Raw genomic sequence first — 17,783 nt, forward strand, 5'->3', positions numbered from 1 at the left:
GCAATCACTTTTTGTGGGACTTTTTTGTTTACAACATTGCTTTGGTTCAGTGAAGTTTGTGGGGTTTTTGTGCACAGCTCTCTTAAGGTCCCGCAACAGGATTTCAGTCGTGTTGAGGTCTGGACTTGAGCTGGGCCATTGCAACACCTTTTTCTTTTTCAGCCACTTGGTTGTAGATTTGCTGCTGTGCTTGAAGTCAATTGTCCTGTTGTGTAACCCAGTTTCGGCCAGACTTCAGCTGTCAGACAAATGTCCTCGCGTTTGACTCTAGAAGTCTGCAAAATTCAGGTTGTGCGGCTGCAAAATGTATGCAAATCTCCTCTCCACCACTGCGCCTGACAGTTTTTATGAGTTGTTTGTGCTGATATGCTGTGCTTGGTTTATTATGGCCACTTTATGTTGTTTGTCCATAGGACTTTGTGTCAGAAGTCTTGTAGTATTTTCAGACGCGACTTTGCAAACCTAAGCCATGTTCTTTTTAGAGAGCAGAGGCGTTCTGGTGGGGACCTGTCCAAACAGCAACTACTTGTCCACTCATTTTCTAATTGTGCTGTCTTGAGTGTTAACATTTAACATGCTAACTGAGGTCTGTAGAGATGAAGATGTAACTCTATGAACATTGCTCCACTCCTGAGAAGACTATGGTATTGTTTTATCACACAGCTTAACAAACTGCTCAAACATTTGCTTTAATAGAGCGTGCTCACACAATTATAGCATCCTGTACAGCATTAGTATACACCGTCTTTTCTCTTGCCTTGAGCAACAGTAGCTGTCATTCAATATTTATCAGCTCCAAGTCCAACATGATCAGCTCAGTTTGACTCACGATGGCACGGCAATGCTGACACAATAGCACACACACGTACAAGTGCAAACGACAGCATCGTCCAGTGCTCCACAGGCTCTACATGGATTCAGAGAAGGACTTAATCTAGCTTTAGGGCTCTATTTGAGAGCCTCTCTGGTTTCAGAAACAAGTCTGTGAGAGACATGAGTCAAACACAGTGGTGAAGTCGAAGGCTTGAGCTGAAACTGGGTAAGCTTGGTAAATCCAAGGGGAACTGCAGTTTCAGGTGATAATTATGTTCCAAGATTCATCACTAAAGTGACCCCTGCCTGGATTTTCACATTAACAAAGACCTGCCAGTCACCAAGTCAGCGTTTTTGCTGGTTGTTGCACAAGTGCATGCAGCTTGCTTTAAGCCAGTGATTTGATCTGTTTTTAAATAATCGTCTTCATCATTAAGTGTTCAAATAGATATGAACAGGAACTCTGTCCAATGTAAATCACCTCACACACACACACACACACGCACACACACACAATCCCAGCACTCTATCCTACACACTTGAGCAACATGTGACAAATTGATTACGTGTTTACACTTGCGATCACAGCAGAGCTCCGTCTGAAACAAGCCGTCTAAATTTAAATACACGCTCCACTTTAATCATTCCAGTTGGGATTGTCTTGTTAGTAATTAACCCAGGCTCTACATATTGGGGTTGGGGTGATATTGGGCCAATTAAAGATCAATAATCCTGATCTTTAGCTGGCTGCTTCCTCACAGTGGTGTCTGTGTATTTCAGGGTGAGTGAGCAGTCGATGGCGCTCATTAGTAAGCAGCACAGGTTTTTAGTCAATATGGTGAGAGCTGAGAGGGTCAAATCAATATGGATCTGAGCTGGAAGTTAGTTGGAGAAGTAAAGAAAGAAAGTGTTATCTTCTTTGTTTCTTGGCTCATTTCTGCTTTTCTTCTAAGACTTTTTTGTTTCACTCAAATTTTGTTTTATCAGTTGTTGGCTGAGCTGTGAAACTTGAAAAAAACAAAACAAGCTTTGTTGTTATCCTTGGATCAGTTCTTTACTTTTTTTGTCTTTTTGATTGTACTGGATTCCCGCCTCCCTGTCTGTCTTTGTAAGTATCTAGTCACAGTAATTTGCCACATGTGTGTCACATATTACTTAAGTCGTTACCATGAAATCCATTTTTAGTCACAGACCCTTAGAGACGCGCACACACGCACGCATCCCCACATACAGACGGATGTTCCTGTTTTCACACACACGCACATTCATTCAATCTCTGGTCCCCCCCCTGGGTTTTTATCTCTATCTCAGAGATCACTTTGGGAATTAGTTCAGACTTAAATAGGTCCTGCCTTTTTCCCGGGGGCAGCACACACATGGATACACACTGTCTTCCTCAGACCTAAACACAGCAGCTGACTGAGGGAAACGGAGGCACTCATTTCCTGTTTGTTTTTTTTCTTCCACCCACCTTGATATTCTGTATCAGACAACCTGATTTGAAATGTCAAAACTAAAAAGCCCTAAATATCGTAGTTTTAATTGGTGGTTGAGGTGTACAGGTTGGAGGAGGAGATCATTACCGATGCTGCTCGAACTGTTTCCTAATAAAACATTTTCAGGTTTTGTTTTCGTTAGTGTAAACTTAGCATTGCATATAGTTAAGAGAAGGCAGACACATTAATAAACTTTACTTTTTAAAACCTGTTTTATACATATTTCATTATAGATCAATGGACAAAACTTTGACATTTTTATAAAATAATGTTTTAAAATACAGAAAACTGTTCAAAATATATTTTGTTTGTATTTGAGCCCCAGCAAAAAAAAGTAATCTGTTACTTAAGTATTGAACAGTTATTAAAAACTGTGCCAATGCCTCCTGCAGGTAGGCTGCAACTTAACATTTTATACCAAATAGATAAATACATAATAGTAATTAAGTTTTGATAATTAAGTGCTGCCCTTTTATCTGGAACATCTTGTATCTCGTCCCTGTCGTGGAATGTACTGCTCTACGTCCACAGCATCGCCGTCCACGTGCAAATCCAAATCCAAAAAACAACATGTCAAGAGCATGCCAGAGCAACGGGGTAGAGATAACTGTCTAAACTATATACTGTAACTGTAAACTGCATAACAATGTTGGCCAACCACAAACCTAAAAACAATAAGACGGTTGCACAAAAAGGGAGATAAAGGTTTGCACTTTTGATGTTACAAGACAAAATTTCCAGTTTTTTCAAAATTTTCACTTTGGAGGGAGTTTTAAACGAGCTCCCTTTTCTGTAAACAAAATTCCAAAGTCTTATTTACCAAAATACAGAGAAGTATCACGGCCTTGGAAACTGCAGCTTTCCCCGGCTACTCGTAAAGGACATGAACTAAAGCTTGTTTTGGCTGCTTTTTTATTCACAAGAGGTCGCCACAGCAGATGGATCTGTATGGTTGATGTCGCACAGATGACACAACCCTCACAGGGATTTGTGTCTCCTCCTGTTCTCGAACTACTGATCTTTCGCGTTAGGCGAATGTGTCAACCACTGTACTTCCGAATCACTACTTGCAGGACCATGAGTACAAATTGAAAAATAGATAATGAAGTTGGGTTTTTTGTATTTGTACTGTATGCTTTTGTGTTTCACTAAGTATTTAATAGTAGAAATGGTGAACTTTAGGTTGCTTAAACTTACACCATTGACCAGAAATGTCTGTGAAGGATCTCAGTCCATTGACCAAAGTATCACAGACATGACAATACAAACTTGACAACCTGAAATACATGAGACTAACCAGAAGACGTAAGTGAAACATAACTAGATTAAACTCGAGGCAACTAAATAATGACCCTAGAACTTAACATTATTTTCAAAATACAGCAAAAGAGATCAAAAACCAAATGAAAGCGCTGGGTCACAGAGTGCGGCCACTAAACTTGCAAACAGGCAGGCAGCCTCACCAAAACTTGGCAAAACCTAGCAGATCGCCAAAATCAACAGGCTGCTGGTAAGAGAGGGGGCTAATGTTTTTTAATATAGGATGTATGGATATACATTAGTGTGAATCCCAAAGCACAAGCACACTTAGCCTTAAGTAAGACCGATTTCACATGCTCTGGCACCGTACGGTCAGTCTAAATGCACATTAGCCCGTTCCCAACTCTTAGCTGATGCTCTCGCTTTGCCTGTAAATCTAATCGGGGGTCGATTCTCGTATCGTGTAGATTCCTTGTACATCTGGCTTTCATAAGAGCCGGTGCATAGCTGCTCTTGTGTAATGTTTGTTATGCTTGTTATCGGAACGTTGTTGACGCCCACACTTCCATTCTAAATAAGAGCGTAGGCGTGCATTATTCTAAAGAGTCCTTGTAGGTGTGGTGTTGTCTTTGTTTGTTGACTTTGATAAGTAGTATACAGCGTCGATGGACACCGTCGTGTCAGCGTAATCCGGCTTTACTGTAAAACAGTCATTTTACGTGTGTGTAGCTTTGCCTTCTATATTTTGTAGATGGCAAATTATATTTTTAACCCATTCATTTTGAAGTGCAAGCATGCATTTTACATTTACATTACATTTTACAGCATATTTATTTATTTTTTGTTAAGAGATTCAATCTCAACGAGCACAAAATAAATAAATATTTAGAAGTATTGTTTGCCGATCGCAGTTGTGCTTTGAGTTTTGAGAAGGCTACAGAAGATTTCCATATTTCAAACTGTTCTGCAGCGTTTTCTCAACCCGTGGAAGTGTGTTTAAAAATGGGCAGTATTTGGATGAGCGAGCATGGCGCTCTCCTGCCAGATGACTCATGATGAATTTAATAGTTGATAACAGACCGTCTGTGTGTTTGAGGAGGGAACATAAACAGGCAGCAAGTGATACAGTGGGGCAAAAAAGTATTTAGTCAGCCACCGATTGTGCAAGTTCCCCCACTTAAAATGATGACAGAGGTCAGTAATTTGCACCAGAGGTACACTTCAACTGTGAGAGACAGAATGTGAAAAAAAAAAATCCATGAATCCACATGGTAGGATTTGTAAAGAATTTATTCGGAAATTAGGGTGGAAAATAAGTATTTGGTCACCTCAAACAAGGAAAATCTCTGGCTCTCACAGACCTGTAACGTCTTCTGTAAGAAGCTTTTCTGTCCCCCACTCGTTACCTGTATGAATGGCACCTGTTTGAACTCATCATCTGTATAAAAGACACCTGTCCACAGCCTCAAACAGTCAGACTCCAAACTCCGCCATGGCCAAGACCAAAGAGCTTTCGAAGGACACCAGGAAAAGTATTGTAGACCTGCACCAGACTGGGAAGAGTGAATCTACAATAGGCAAGCAGCTTGGTGTGAAAAAATCAACTGTGGGAGCAATCATCAGAAAATGGAAGACATACAAGACCACTGATAATCTCCCTCGATCTGGGGCTCCACGCAAGATCTCATCCCGTGGGGTCAAAATGATCATGAGAACGGTGAGCAAAGAGCCCAGAACCACACGGGGGGACCTGGTGAATGACCTGCAGAGAGCTGGGACCAAAGTAACAAAGGTCACCATCAGTAACACACTACAACGGCAGGGAATCAAATCCCGCAGTGCCAGACGTGTTCCGCTGCTGAAGCCAGTGCATGTCCAGGCCCGTCTGAAGTTTGCCAGAGAGCACATGGATGATACAGCAGAGGATTGGGAGAATGTCATGTGGTCAGATGAAGCCAAAGTAGAACTTTTTGGTATAAACTCAACTCGTCGTGTTTGGAGGAAGAAGAATACTGAGTTGCATCCCAAGAACACCATACCTACTGTGAAGCATGGGGGTGGAAACATCATGCTATGGGGCTGTTTTTCTGCCAAGGGGACAGGACGACTGATCCGTGTTAAGGACAGAATGAATGGGGCCATGTATCGTGAGATTTTGAGCCAAAACCTCCTTCCATCAGTGAGAACTTTGAAGATGAAACGAGGCTGGGTCTTCCAACATGACAATGATCCAAAACACACCGCCCGGGCAACAAAAGAGTGGCTCCGTAAGAAGCGTTTGAAAGTCCTGGAGTGGCCTAGCCAGTCTCCAGACCTCAACCCCATAGAAAATCTGTGGCGGGAGTTGAAAGTCCGTGTTGCTCGGCGACAGCCCCAAAACATCACTGCTCTCGAGAAGATCTGCATGGAGGAATGGGCCAAAATACCAGCTACTGTGTGTGCAAACCTGGTAAAGACCTATAGTAAACGTTTGACCTCTGTTATTGCCAACAAAGGTTATGTTACAAAGTATTGAGTTGTATTTTTGTTATTGACCAAATACTTATTTTCCACCCTGATTTACGAATAAATTCTTTACAAATCCTACCATGTGGATTCATGGATTTTTTTTTCACATTCTGTCTCTCACAGTTGAAGTGTACCTCTGGTGCAAATTACTGACCTCTGTCATCATTTTAGGTGGGGGAACTTGCACAATCGGTGGCTGACTAAATACTTTTTTGCCCCACTGTATATGTGCATATAGTTTGTGTACAATCATTTGTGTGGGTGTGCATTTGTTGTCAGGACAGTAGCGGTGTGGCGAGTGCAGGAAAAGGTGATGATACACACAGAGGGGGGGGACAGGGCCTTGCAGTGTGAAGGTTAAAGAGCGAGGGAGTGATATGGAGAGGCGGTGGCTTTGCTCAGCAGAGTTAATACACTTGTAATGCTGATTATCTCCAGCCTGTCGTGTCATGGATGGATGACAAAGGAGGGAGGTAGCTTTAGCTGTCGAGGGATTAAGGGACGGAGGATGGATGAACCAGCACGAGGAGTTGTAGATGGATGCTTTCAGCCGAAAGGTCCATTTTGTCTGTCATTTATCGAACGTTATTGTAAATCAAGTGTTAGGCGTTGCATTGATAAGCAAATGTACCACTTTTATTTTATTATTCATATCGCGGCCCGTGTACCTGCCAGAAAGCTAATTGTCTGTCAAGTTTAATTTTCAGTGGACAAATTAACGAACGACCGGTCTCCAAAAATGTGTCATATTGACTCTGTCATGACAAATGGTGATGAATCAGAACGTCTCTCCTGACTGGGGAAGAAAAAAGGCTTTTAAAACCGCCCAAAAGAGGACGTGAGTGATTTTTTTTAAAAATTCTTTTCCTGGATATCATTGTGGAAATTGTCTTTGTAGTCATTTCCCGATGTGTCGGGTAGATAAACACGTTCACAAGCCATCTGCATTTTCAAATGAAACCCTCGCGGCATTTAAAAGGTCATGTTGTTTTATTGCTTCACACTGGCGAGATTATCCAAAGACAAACAGTCGTCCCTGATAACTGATGTTTTTATAAACTGCAACAGCCGCACGTCTCTCTTTATCAGGAGAGGAAAAACAGTGAAATCATCAGCTTCTCAATCCTGACAAGAGAGCTGTTCTGCTTTCCTTTCATTGTCTCCGTCTCATGCGACTGAGGTTTTCAAGTGTCCTTGTCCAGCGGTTAGCTAGTCCAAAGACAAATTTCATAACCGTTTGTGCTGACAAACAAAATTAACTCTACACGTCTTGTCAGATTTGTGTCTGTGGATCAACACGTCTGAATGAGACGGACACATTTGTACTTAAGGAGGAGGAAAAACTGACTTGAGGTTGAGGGCAGTATTTAAAAAAGGGGCAGGGAGAGTTGGTAAAGGGCAGGAGGTTCCAGCAGGCAGTGGAGTAAGGGAAGCAAGAACATTTCCTAAGATACTAAAAAAAACATGGTAAAATAAAAAGAATATAAAAAGTAATTACAAAATACAAAACTATAATAACTCAGCTCCTAGCGTGCTGGACAGACCTTAGTGAAATAAATGAATTTAGTCCTGGATGTGACTGTTTGCCAGCCTCCTTCACTTCTCAGTAGATTTCATTTCTCATCAGTCTGTGCAACAGAGCCGACCAATAACAAGGAAACTTATAGCTCTCTTTCTGCGCTTCACACATAACAATAACCTGGAGTTGTGATGGATTGTGTGATCTTCTGGTTATTATTGAAAACGCTCCCGTTTGGTTCAGTATGACTTTGCTTAAACAAGAAAGCTGAAAAACTGCTCAGTGCTTTGGACGGGTAGCTTTAATATAAAGGTTTGAAGAAGAGGGCTAGAGGAAATCGCTAACACGCGGAGGTAAAGCAAAGCACAAAACAAGCAAGCAAACAAACACCAAGATGCAGCTTATTTGTTATTTTACTCCAAAATCCCCTCATCTGTCAATGCTCTCCCCTTTCCTTACCCACCCCGCCTCCCCACCCCTCATCCTGCTCTCCACTCCCCTGTCATGTTTGCAGGCAGAGGTGGTTGTTTTTGAAAACAGACACACAGTGTCCTAATCAAAGCCAGGCTCTGCACATTGTGTCCCAGTTGAGCAGCTATTTTTATCTGCACTGCTCTAACACAGGGATGGAATGGGTCAGATAGGCCAGGCTGACGAATCCGTCAAGACCAACGGAGACTGTAAACAGTCAGCCGGCAGGACTGCCAGCGCACACGAACACACACCTACACACAGCTGCCCCCGTTTAAGTAAACAAGTAAACTGATAATGGCAATCAAAGATCGTTCTCTGTCCTGCATCTTTGTCTTGTGCTGACCCACGTGAGTGCAGGTAGCTCCAGTCCAGGATGTGGATTCGTGTTCCTACCAGTACAAAACGTTGCTGCGTGTGGTTACATGTTGGCTGTATTGGTAGTGCTGCCTCTTAAATACCTGCATTTGTGACTTTCTTTCTCTCATGAACAAACACACACGCGCACGCACACATAGGATGCTGACACACACACATAAATGTACTTAGAGACCCATGATTACTGATGCACCGTTGTGAGAGAAAGCCAATTGGCAGAGATCCAGTTTCTGGCTTGTTAGTTTGAGACTCAAGTAGTCTGGCTTGGACCCAATTAGTTTTTCTCCCTTTCTATGCACACATGACAATTGTGCTGTATACCGCAACAAAACTGGAAACCAACACAACACTGGTACATTTTATATAACATAAGGGATGTCGGCGCCTATAATAGTTCTTACTGGAGATTCCTGCTGTCAGAGCAACAGGGAATAGCATCTATAAGCGCATTAAACGGCTCTAAACAGTATGCACGGCACATGGTGTTTGGTTTACAGAGCAGCAGCCGTGTTAGTCTCGTGGTAAATGCATGCAACCACAATGTATATGGTTCAAATACATTTATTATGGCCTAACTTATTGTTTCCTGTTACTCTCTGTTCTGAAATCGTGGTTTAAATTACCATCATTGCTGTGGTTTACAAACTATGGGGCGCTTATAACGAGGGAAAAACTATAACTTGAATTTAAATTGAATAGATGTGATTTTTCTTTGATATTCAGTCAGCTGATCTTTGATTACTTAAAATTCAACTTGGATCCTCAGAAGAAGGGGCTCTTGTGGAAAATCATGATTTAAACTATGAGCTGCTGATAATAACCGGCTGTTGTGGTTTGTTTGTTTTATAGTGTAAAAATAGAATTAGCTGAAAACAAATTGCTGCAGCAAAACCAATTGGGACGTTATTAATATTAGATTATCTGAGGGATAAAGTGTAAGTATAACCAGGGCTGCACACAAGCAGGTGTGCATGCGCTGTCAAAATAAAAGACGCACCAGATAAGAAGTTACAACGCGCGTTTGCGTGCATAAGATTTTCTGGAGGAGGACAGACATTTGTTTAGAACTTTTAAAGATGTTGAAGAAGCAAGCTCCTTTAAGCAATTACTTTGGTGTTCCTCCACCTCCAAAGAAATCTCAGAACCGCAAAAAAAGCGTGTATTCTCTGAAAAGTGGTTGCAGGAGGTGAGCTGGCTTCAAACAAATGATGAACGCACAGAGATGTGGTGCAGAATATGCTGTGAAAATCCCACTCTACAGGACAAAAACAGTGCCTTTTATATGTACGCAAACGCGCGTTGCAACTTCTTATCTGGTGCGTGTCTTTTATTTTGACAGCGAATGCGCACCTGCGGACCACTTAGGTTATACTCAGGGGTGCACATATCTTTCTAATGTCAAACCCGGGAGTGGGTCTCATGTGCAGAGTTAAGAAGTACTGCAACGAGTCATGAGAAAAACTAAGGACATCCCATCACTCAGTAGCTTGTAAAACCACCTCTTTAAGTAATTGTTTTATGACCTTATTAGTCTCTCCTGTGGCTGAAAAATAAGCCCAAATCATCACCCCTCCACCATTGTGCTTGACAGCTGGTATGAGGTGTTTGTGTTGATATGCTGTGTTTAGTTTTATCCAAACGTGGTGCTGTGCATTATGGCCAGACATCTGTGCTTTGGTCTTGTCTATCCCAAGGAATTGTTCCACAATTTCATTGTACATGCATAATGTCAATAAAATGCTATATTCTATTCAGAGTCTTACAGTTTTCCAGATGCAACTCTGCGAACGTAACCCATGATGCCATGTTCTTCTTAGACAGAAGAGGCTTTCTCCTGGATAATTGGAAGCTGTCTTGAATTTTTTCCGCTTGCAAATAAGCATTCTCATTGCAGGATAAACCTCCTCCAAGGAGGCAGCTCACTCTCTGGGCAGTGTTTACTTTTCAGAGTGCAGGATTGTATTTTGTATATATTCATTTTGTTTCCTCAAATTGTGGTTGTGTTGTATTTAAACAGCTTTAACCTGGTACTCGAATGTACATTTAAAGTCAATAAAATCATCATATATAATTCCCTATATAGTTATATGTTGTCAGTACCAACAATGGCAGTAACTCTAGCATAATAGCATTATTATCACTTTGGCCTTGAAGGAGAGGTCATAGGTCAGATGTGATATTTTAAATCTTTATATAGTTTTTTCTGTATGTTGACAATATGTAGCACATAGTTTCTAAGTTTTTTTTAAATCAGTTTTCATCCAATAAATCATTAAGTTGACCTTAAAGACCTCTGTGGAAATGAGTCGAATTTGAATGGATTGTGAACATGACCCCACTCCACACCCCTGCAAAGTTTGATCAGAATTCCAAACTTTTCGAGTTATCGTGTTTACAGACATAATAATGACACAGACACGCTCACAAATGCTAACAAAACCATAACCTCCATGGCAGAGGTAATGATGGACCGTGAATTGTTTGAAAATGACCTTGTAACCCTTCCCTGGAGAGCAACAATGGCTGCTCTAATCACTGCTGACGTTTTTCCTCCTTGGCATTGTGTTAACCCACACAGGCTTTACTTTTCAGTCGTGCTAGTTTTGGTACTAATGTGCATCAAGATAAGAATGAAGATCAATAGAAAATGAATTTAAGAAAAGATAAGCCAACTTAAAATTTAAACACTTGTTTCTGTTTTATGTTTGGCGGATTTTTAAATCAAAAGCCTCAGAAGGAAAAGTAAGAACACGGGTCCAGTGATCTATAATGAGATGTAAAGTACTTTGTAGCTGGATAACTCGGTTCATAACTAGAAATTTGCCTTTGCTCTCTCACTGAAATGACTGTGGAGCAAATGTTTGTTCAGATGCGCTGGACATTTTCTCTTCTCATCATCTTACTCCTTTTCCCCTTTGAAACATACTGCTGGAGCATACACAGGCTCTGTCATCATTTTATCTGCAGATAGATTTATTGGTTAGCATTTAATAACTAAAGCTTTTTATGTATGTCTATATCTTTGAATCATATTTATGTACCTGTCTTTCTCAATGTATCCATCTCTTTCTGCCCGTTAGTCTAATTCTCAGCTATTTCATTTGCTTTCTTCTTCATCTTTTTTTTTAATGTCTTGCCAATACGAAACAGTAACACATGCATTTACAACCACAGATTTTCTTTGAACATCCATATGCGCATGACATAAACATGCATGCTTGCACATCCATCTTCCAGCTCAGCGCAGACACTAATGCGGTCATATACCGCTTGCAGGGCCATATGATAGTAATTTGGCAGAATGAAGGAGCACGAGGGCTCAGCTGGAGTTTGGGTTCGAGTGGAAGAAGATCGAGTTTGTTGGCAGGAAACAGGATGCCGCCTTTTGACTCTGTGACCGTGTCAGAAGCGGAGGGATGCACTATAAACCTCTGATATTATGACATGTATCATTTAAACCTCATGATTCTTTTGAAATGTGAATCTCTTTAGTTTCACGAAACACTAACAGACAGTTATTGATACTCACAGAGCAACTTTAATGTTTGCTGGAGGCCATTTTCGGTCCATCTGATGGCTGTAATTCTAATGTGTACATTTGACTTTCCTCTAGTTTGGTGGTTTTGTCTGCATTGTGTTGCGTTTGCTGGCTTTAATTTTTGCTTCTCGAAGTGTTGCTTGACCAAACAGCACAGGTAGAATCACAATAACATTCATCTGACGCATGTTTGCTTTGCTTTGTCTCATATTCGCAACTACTGTAACTAACATAGCAGTTCTTTTGACGTGGTCTCGACCCAGTTGTGTCAAAATCAGTTCAGAGTTTACTTTGGGTAATGTAGAGAAGCAAACACTGGTGAGTTTGGAAATGGAGATCTTATAACTTAGCTGTATATCATCGCTTTTGCAGAGTCTCAGTGGTCTGTGATCACTCTGATTAGTTAACATTTGTTGCTTGTAAGAATAACGCAATATTGGAAAAAGAGAAGGGTCTGTATAAATGATGAAAGTAGCTTATGCTTGTTTTATATATATATAAGTGGCAATGTTCTAATAGCAAGCATAAACATAAAGTATACAAAGGTTATATAATACCAGCTACCTGTATGAACCAACTGTTGCACAAAAGCCAGATGAGAGCACTGCTAACATGGTTACATTGACACATAAAACAAGAGCCTGAAATCATACTTAATACACGCTTTTTATAACCTCTAGTCTCTCACTTACTCCGGTGTGTTTCTTATTAGGATTAGCCCGGCTTCCATAGCTCGCCTACAGCTGGTGCAAAAAGCACCAATCGATTTTTAACTAGCACAAGCAAGCGAGGGCACATTACTTCAATTCTGACTTCCCTTTACTGGCTTGCAGTTTGTTTGCAAATCCATTTAACTTTTTTTTTTTTTTTGCTTGTTTGTTTGTTTTGTTTTTATGGTTTTATGTATTGCAAATAGGAACAATTTGCGGCTGCAGCTCCAAAACAGTGGAAAGTTTTGCCATTGCACATGAGACGAGCTCCTTCATCTTTAAATCTTTTTTAAAAACGCTCTTTTATTTCCTGACTTTCGATTTAGTGTCATTTGTTGACTATGAACTTTATGTTCCTCTTTTATGTGCATTCATTATTACCTTCTACAGCTTGTATGCGTCCCTAGAACTTTTACTCTCTGGGCTGTTTTTGTCTTATAGGTTTGGTTTTGTTGTTTGGTCAGACCTGTTTTTCTTTAAATGCTTTATAAAGAAAGTGATATAATAATGGAAATGGGGGGCTAGCGCCTGTACCAGCTGTCGTGGGGTATTTCAAGCAATAATTTGAAACATCTCACAGGTTTTCTGGTCTGATGCGTCCTAGTTAGTGGCTCATTCTTCCTTCATTTTGTGGTTTAATGGTGGGCCCCAAACCATTAAAAAGAAGAAGAAATTTGTATTTTTGACAAAAATAAAAAATTCACCTTAGCTATTTGACTTTTTTAATAACCTAATGACTGTTCAGATATTCAAAATCATGCCTATGTCTAGGATGTCGACATGCTTGGGCTGTCATGTGTTCTGCAGGTGCTGTTGTCATATGAATACACTTATAGCTTATTAGTGCTTAATAGCATGCCATTATTATAAAGTGTTGCCTATTTTAAATTTCATTGGCATTTCCTTGTACTGTTCACAAGTCAGTTCACTATTAAACAATTTACTTAACACAAATATTATATAAAATAATGTGCAAATAATAATTAATTTGTAGCACCAATCATGCAGGTCTGCTGCCATTAGCCAGGTTGTGCTCGAGCACTCGTACTTCCTTGTCATCCAAGTCATCTTGTTTTTGGTTTTTTTGGCTGATCTTTTCACTGCATCATGATAAATTATGTTGCCCGTGCACAAGCCTCTAGTTATAGCTACTGCTCCTCTTCCTGTGTTTCAGGTGCGCAACCTGTGCTACATGGTGACACGGAGGGAGAAAATGAAACACACCCTCTGTGACCTCCAGGAGAAGATCTTCCACCTTCAGATACAACTGCTGGAAGAGGACATGGCTGGAGGTAAGGGTGAGACAAAATGTGAGCATGCGTCTCCACTCATCTAATTGCAGCCATCTAAACTTACCAATATAAAAAGCCTGTTACCTTTCACCCACTCGAGCTCTGCAGCCAATGCCGCCAACACGTACTCTATCCTTCCACCACCCCCCCTTTCCCCCCAAAAAAAGTACAATTTGGAAAGCTCAAGTGTATAACAGTTACATCCAAGCCCTTGCTGCCTGAGTGTGGTGGGTGGATAGTTTTGGAAATGGCCTGTCATCATTTTTGCACAGTAGGCCACACTTGACACCTGCACAGCAAAGAACACTGGAATAATAGTTCAGCCAGATATTGTGACACCGACCATCCACATAAATGGAGCTCGATTTTCTATCCACTCTACACAGATGACTGACCTTGGTGCATTTTGTGCAGATGCTTTGTGATGGAGAGCAGGAAGGATGAAGAAGGCTGCTTGAATTGTTCCTGCTGTGGTGGTCAGATAACTGCTCACAGTGAGATTTACTGTCCTAGTGAAACATCCAGGTTAAATGGAGTCTATTTCTTTATATATTTGTATTCTCCTCACAGTTCCCCACTTGCTATCTTCATCTAGAATTGTGGGTTTTTGTCTCTGTGGGTTGTGGAAATATTAGAATTTCACCTGGAAATGAGTCCTTGGTAGAAGCATCGCAGATTATTATACGCTGATTGATCCTTAGTGTAACTATTCCAGACCCAGACTGAGGACTTCACAGCTTGTGACGCCATTGGTAGAAATTGTGCAGTATGAATATTCGTATTTATAAAGTACCATTTCTCTTGGGTAGACCTGTACAGTTTTTGATGGTATAAAACAGGGAGGTTGAATTGTTGATGCATTTTGGTCTGTTTCAGATGTTTGTGTCTTATAATCCAGTGGTTCTAAAACTGCAGGGGGATAGAGCCACTGAAGGTGGCGCTTGGACAACCAGGAAAAAATCTGGATTAAAACAAAGTCCGTGTAGATTCAAGTCCCACAACCAGCCAGCCATCTTGGAATGAATTTGGACAGTTATTTTGAAGCCCATGTCTAAATAAATGGAGAGAGACTCATAACTTCAATTTCATGGGTCACGGAGAAATAAAATCTGCTTCTGAAATTTTATTTTATTTATGTTTAAAAGGCACACAACCACAGTGGCATTTAAATCAAACAAGACTTAAGTGTAGACTTTCAGCTTTATTTCAAGGAGTCAATAGAAATATTACAATAACTGTTGAGGAATTACAGCAACTTGTAAACATACCCCCAATTTCCAGCAGGTCAAAGGTGATTGAACGCTTGACAATTAAGTAGTTTCATGGGGATGGCTGCTCTGTACTCAGCCAAAGGCTGCAAAACCAATCAGACAGCACTTCACAGTACAAATGGATACTGGCTCAAAGCATACTGCAAAAGCAACCCGAGAGTTTCTCAAGGCAAAGAAACTGGATTTTCTTCAATGGCCAAGTCAGCCACCTGATCTCAGCCCAACAGAGCAGCTTTTCACTTACTAAAGGCAAAACTGAAGGCAGAGAACAAGCAAAGCAACTGAAGGCAGTTGCAGTAAAAGCCTGGCAGAGCATCTCAGGCAGGGAGGAAACAGCATTTGGTGATGTCCACGTGCTCTAGACTTCAGGCAGTCATTGACAACAATTTCATCCAAGTATTTAAAATTAGATTTAAAATTATTGAGCATCTGTAAAATGGGAGGCCGTGTATAAAAAGGACTCCAATTCCTAAACCGTAAATGCAATACTTTTGCTAAACTGCTGATCCTTTTTCATTATTAATGATAAAAACGGAGTGATGTAGGGCTGGAACACTTTTCTGAAGTGGGACATGACTTCAAACATTTGATGACCTCTGATGTAATCCTTCAAGACATGTTGAGATCAGCGCTGTCTGGATGTGCTACCATTTGTTGCAGGAAACCCTGTTCTTGTTGTTACTGCACATCACTCTAGTTTTGAGGTTGTTCTCGTGCTGAAGCCTCCTCGATAGCACTTGATATGATGTATAAGACAGAACCTTAGTGACAGTTATCACTACAAACAGAGATTTGTAGTGGGTTAAATAGTTATAGAACAAAAACAGTCATTTAAATTGGTCATATTTGTTGCTATATTGCCATCCTGCTGGAAATTCTGATCTTGTTTTGTTTAGGTTTTTTTATATTGATGATGTTTTAAGAATAGTTGTTAAGAAATTACAGCGATCCGCATCTTTGTTGCTAAAAGGAAGCTTTTCAGTTCGAGGAGTCGTGACCTGCAGCTGTCATGGCGATGACAGTGAAAGCTTGTTGTCATGGTAATACCACTAACGTCTTGCTGGCATGGTAATGATAGTGAACTTCTGTCAGCCTGCTCCTGTGGCTGTGTGTGTGTGTATGTGTGTAGTTGGAGTGTTGAGTTTGCAGTGCTCTTCGTTCCCGAAGAAGACTACACACACATTTACGCACTCAAGTAAATCGAATGCGAACACTTTCACTCTCTCTGTTTCTCCGTAACACACTCCCAAAGGCACACACGCACACACACACCTACACACACAGACACACACACACGCAGTGCAGAGCTCCTGACTCAGCAGATTGCTGCCATCAGGTACCAGGAGCTGTGCTGCTGGCACTAAACAGCCATATCTATTCACACTGCCACAGGAGTTAGATTAGAGAGAATAGTTGGTGTGTGTGTGTGCGTGTGTGTGTGTGTGTGTGTGTGTCAGGGAAAAAGAGAGAGCACCAGAGAATGAAGGATGAGGTTGTCTGCTGTAATGATTTGTCGTGTCTCTCAGCATCTTTTCCTTTTAGTATTTTCCACTCTCCATTTCTCTTTATCCTCTTCTTTAATTATTTTTTCTCCTCCATCTGTTTCCCTCTCTCCTTCTCTCATTTGCAGTCTCCTCTAAGGCTCGTATCTTCCTCGTCTGTCTCTTTCAGTTATGTTATTTTGGTTGTCTCATCTGACATCCTGTTTTAGTCAGTCCATCAGTTGTATCGGTCTGGCTTTCTTCCATTTAGACTGATTTCATGGCATTAAAGGTAGGGCTGCTAGATTATGACAGAAATTATCATTATGATGACTTTGGTCAATAACTGTAAGACTGGTTATTTAATATTGTCATTTATGTAGTCACACAGGAAATCTTTTTGAATTGTAAAAATAAAAAATAAAAATACAGATGACTAAGTAGAGAACAAGTGTCAGTTTCTTACCGTGGAGTAGAAACTGACTTTGTTGGCATAAGGAGAGAGGAGACTGTGAGGCGGTGGTAGCCATGCAGAGAGTAATAAAGAAGCCTTCAGGTGAGCAAGCGCAACCATTAGTGATCCTTCAGCAGGTTCACCTGTTGAAACCTTTTACGATGTCTGGACAGACTGGGCAGACCGTAGGCCACCTCCTTCTGGCACCTTGGTTCCATCTGCACTTAAAGACTAATCAACAACATTTAAGGCTTCAGGTGCCAAGGTAACCCTTATTTAGCACCATTTCATATGACAGCTGTATCCTTAGTTCTCATTGGTAGCTGCTTCATTCACTACTCTGCGAATTAAGAAAAATCTAGTTTCACCATTGACTCTGTGTTGCTGGAAATTGCTTCCACTGTAACCGTCAGTGAACTTAGGCTGCAAGAGAAATTTAAAAGACTTATGTTAAGTCGTTATTGATCATGTTCAGTGGGCTCGTATCTTCGGCCAAATCACATGTGATTGCTTGTGTGTCTTTGTAAAATGGGTGAATACGCTGAATACACAAAAACGATGTACAGGCTCGTTTTTTGTGAACATCTTGAGT

At 40.9% G+C, this 17,783-nt stretch overlaps 1 protein-coding gene across 3 annotated transcripts in view; it reads left to right on the forward strand.

The window, feature by feature from the left end:
- jade2 (jade family PHD finger 2) overlaps positions 1–17,783 on the forward strand; it is a 233,884-nt gene that overhangs the window by 175,861 nt on the left and 40,240 nt on the right. For 2 of the 3 annotated variants that reach the window (XM_026183096.2, XM_026183097.2), the window contains exon 11: positions 13,868–13,985. In XM_026183096.2, the coding sequence (XP_026038881.2) occupies positions 13,868–13,985 (118 nt within the window). Of the gene's footprint in view, positions 1–13,867; positions 13,992–17,783 lie in introns of all 3 variants that reach the window. The other variant, XM_080307268.1, reaches the window with a different exon arrangement.

The sequence above is a fragment of the Astatotilapia calliptera genome, chromosome 10 (genome assembly GCF_964374335.1).
Source record: "Astatotilapia calliptera chromosome 10, fAstCal68.1, whole genome shotgun sequence".
Lineage (NCBI taxonomy): Eukaryota > Metazoa > Chordata > Actinopteri > Cichliformes > Cichlidae > Astatotilapia > Astatotilapia calliptera.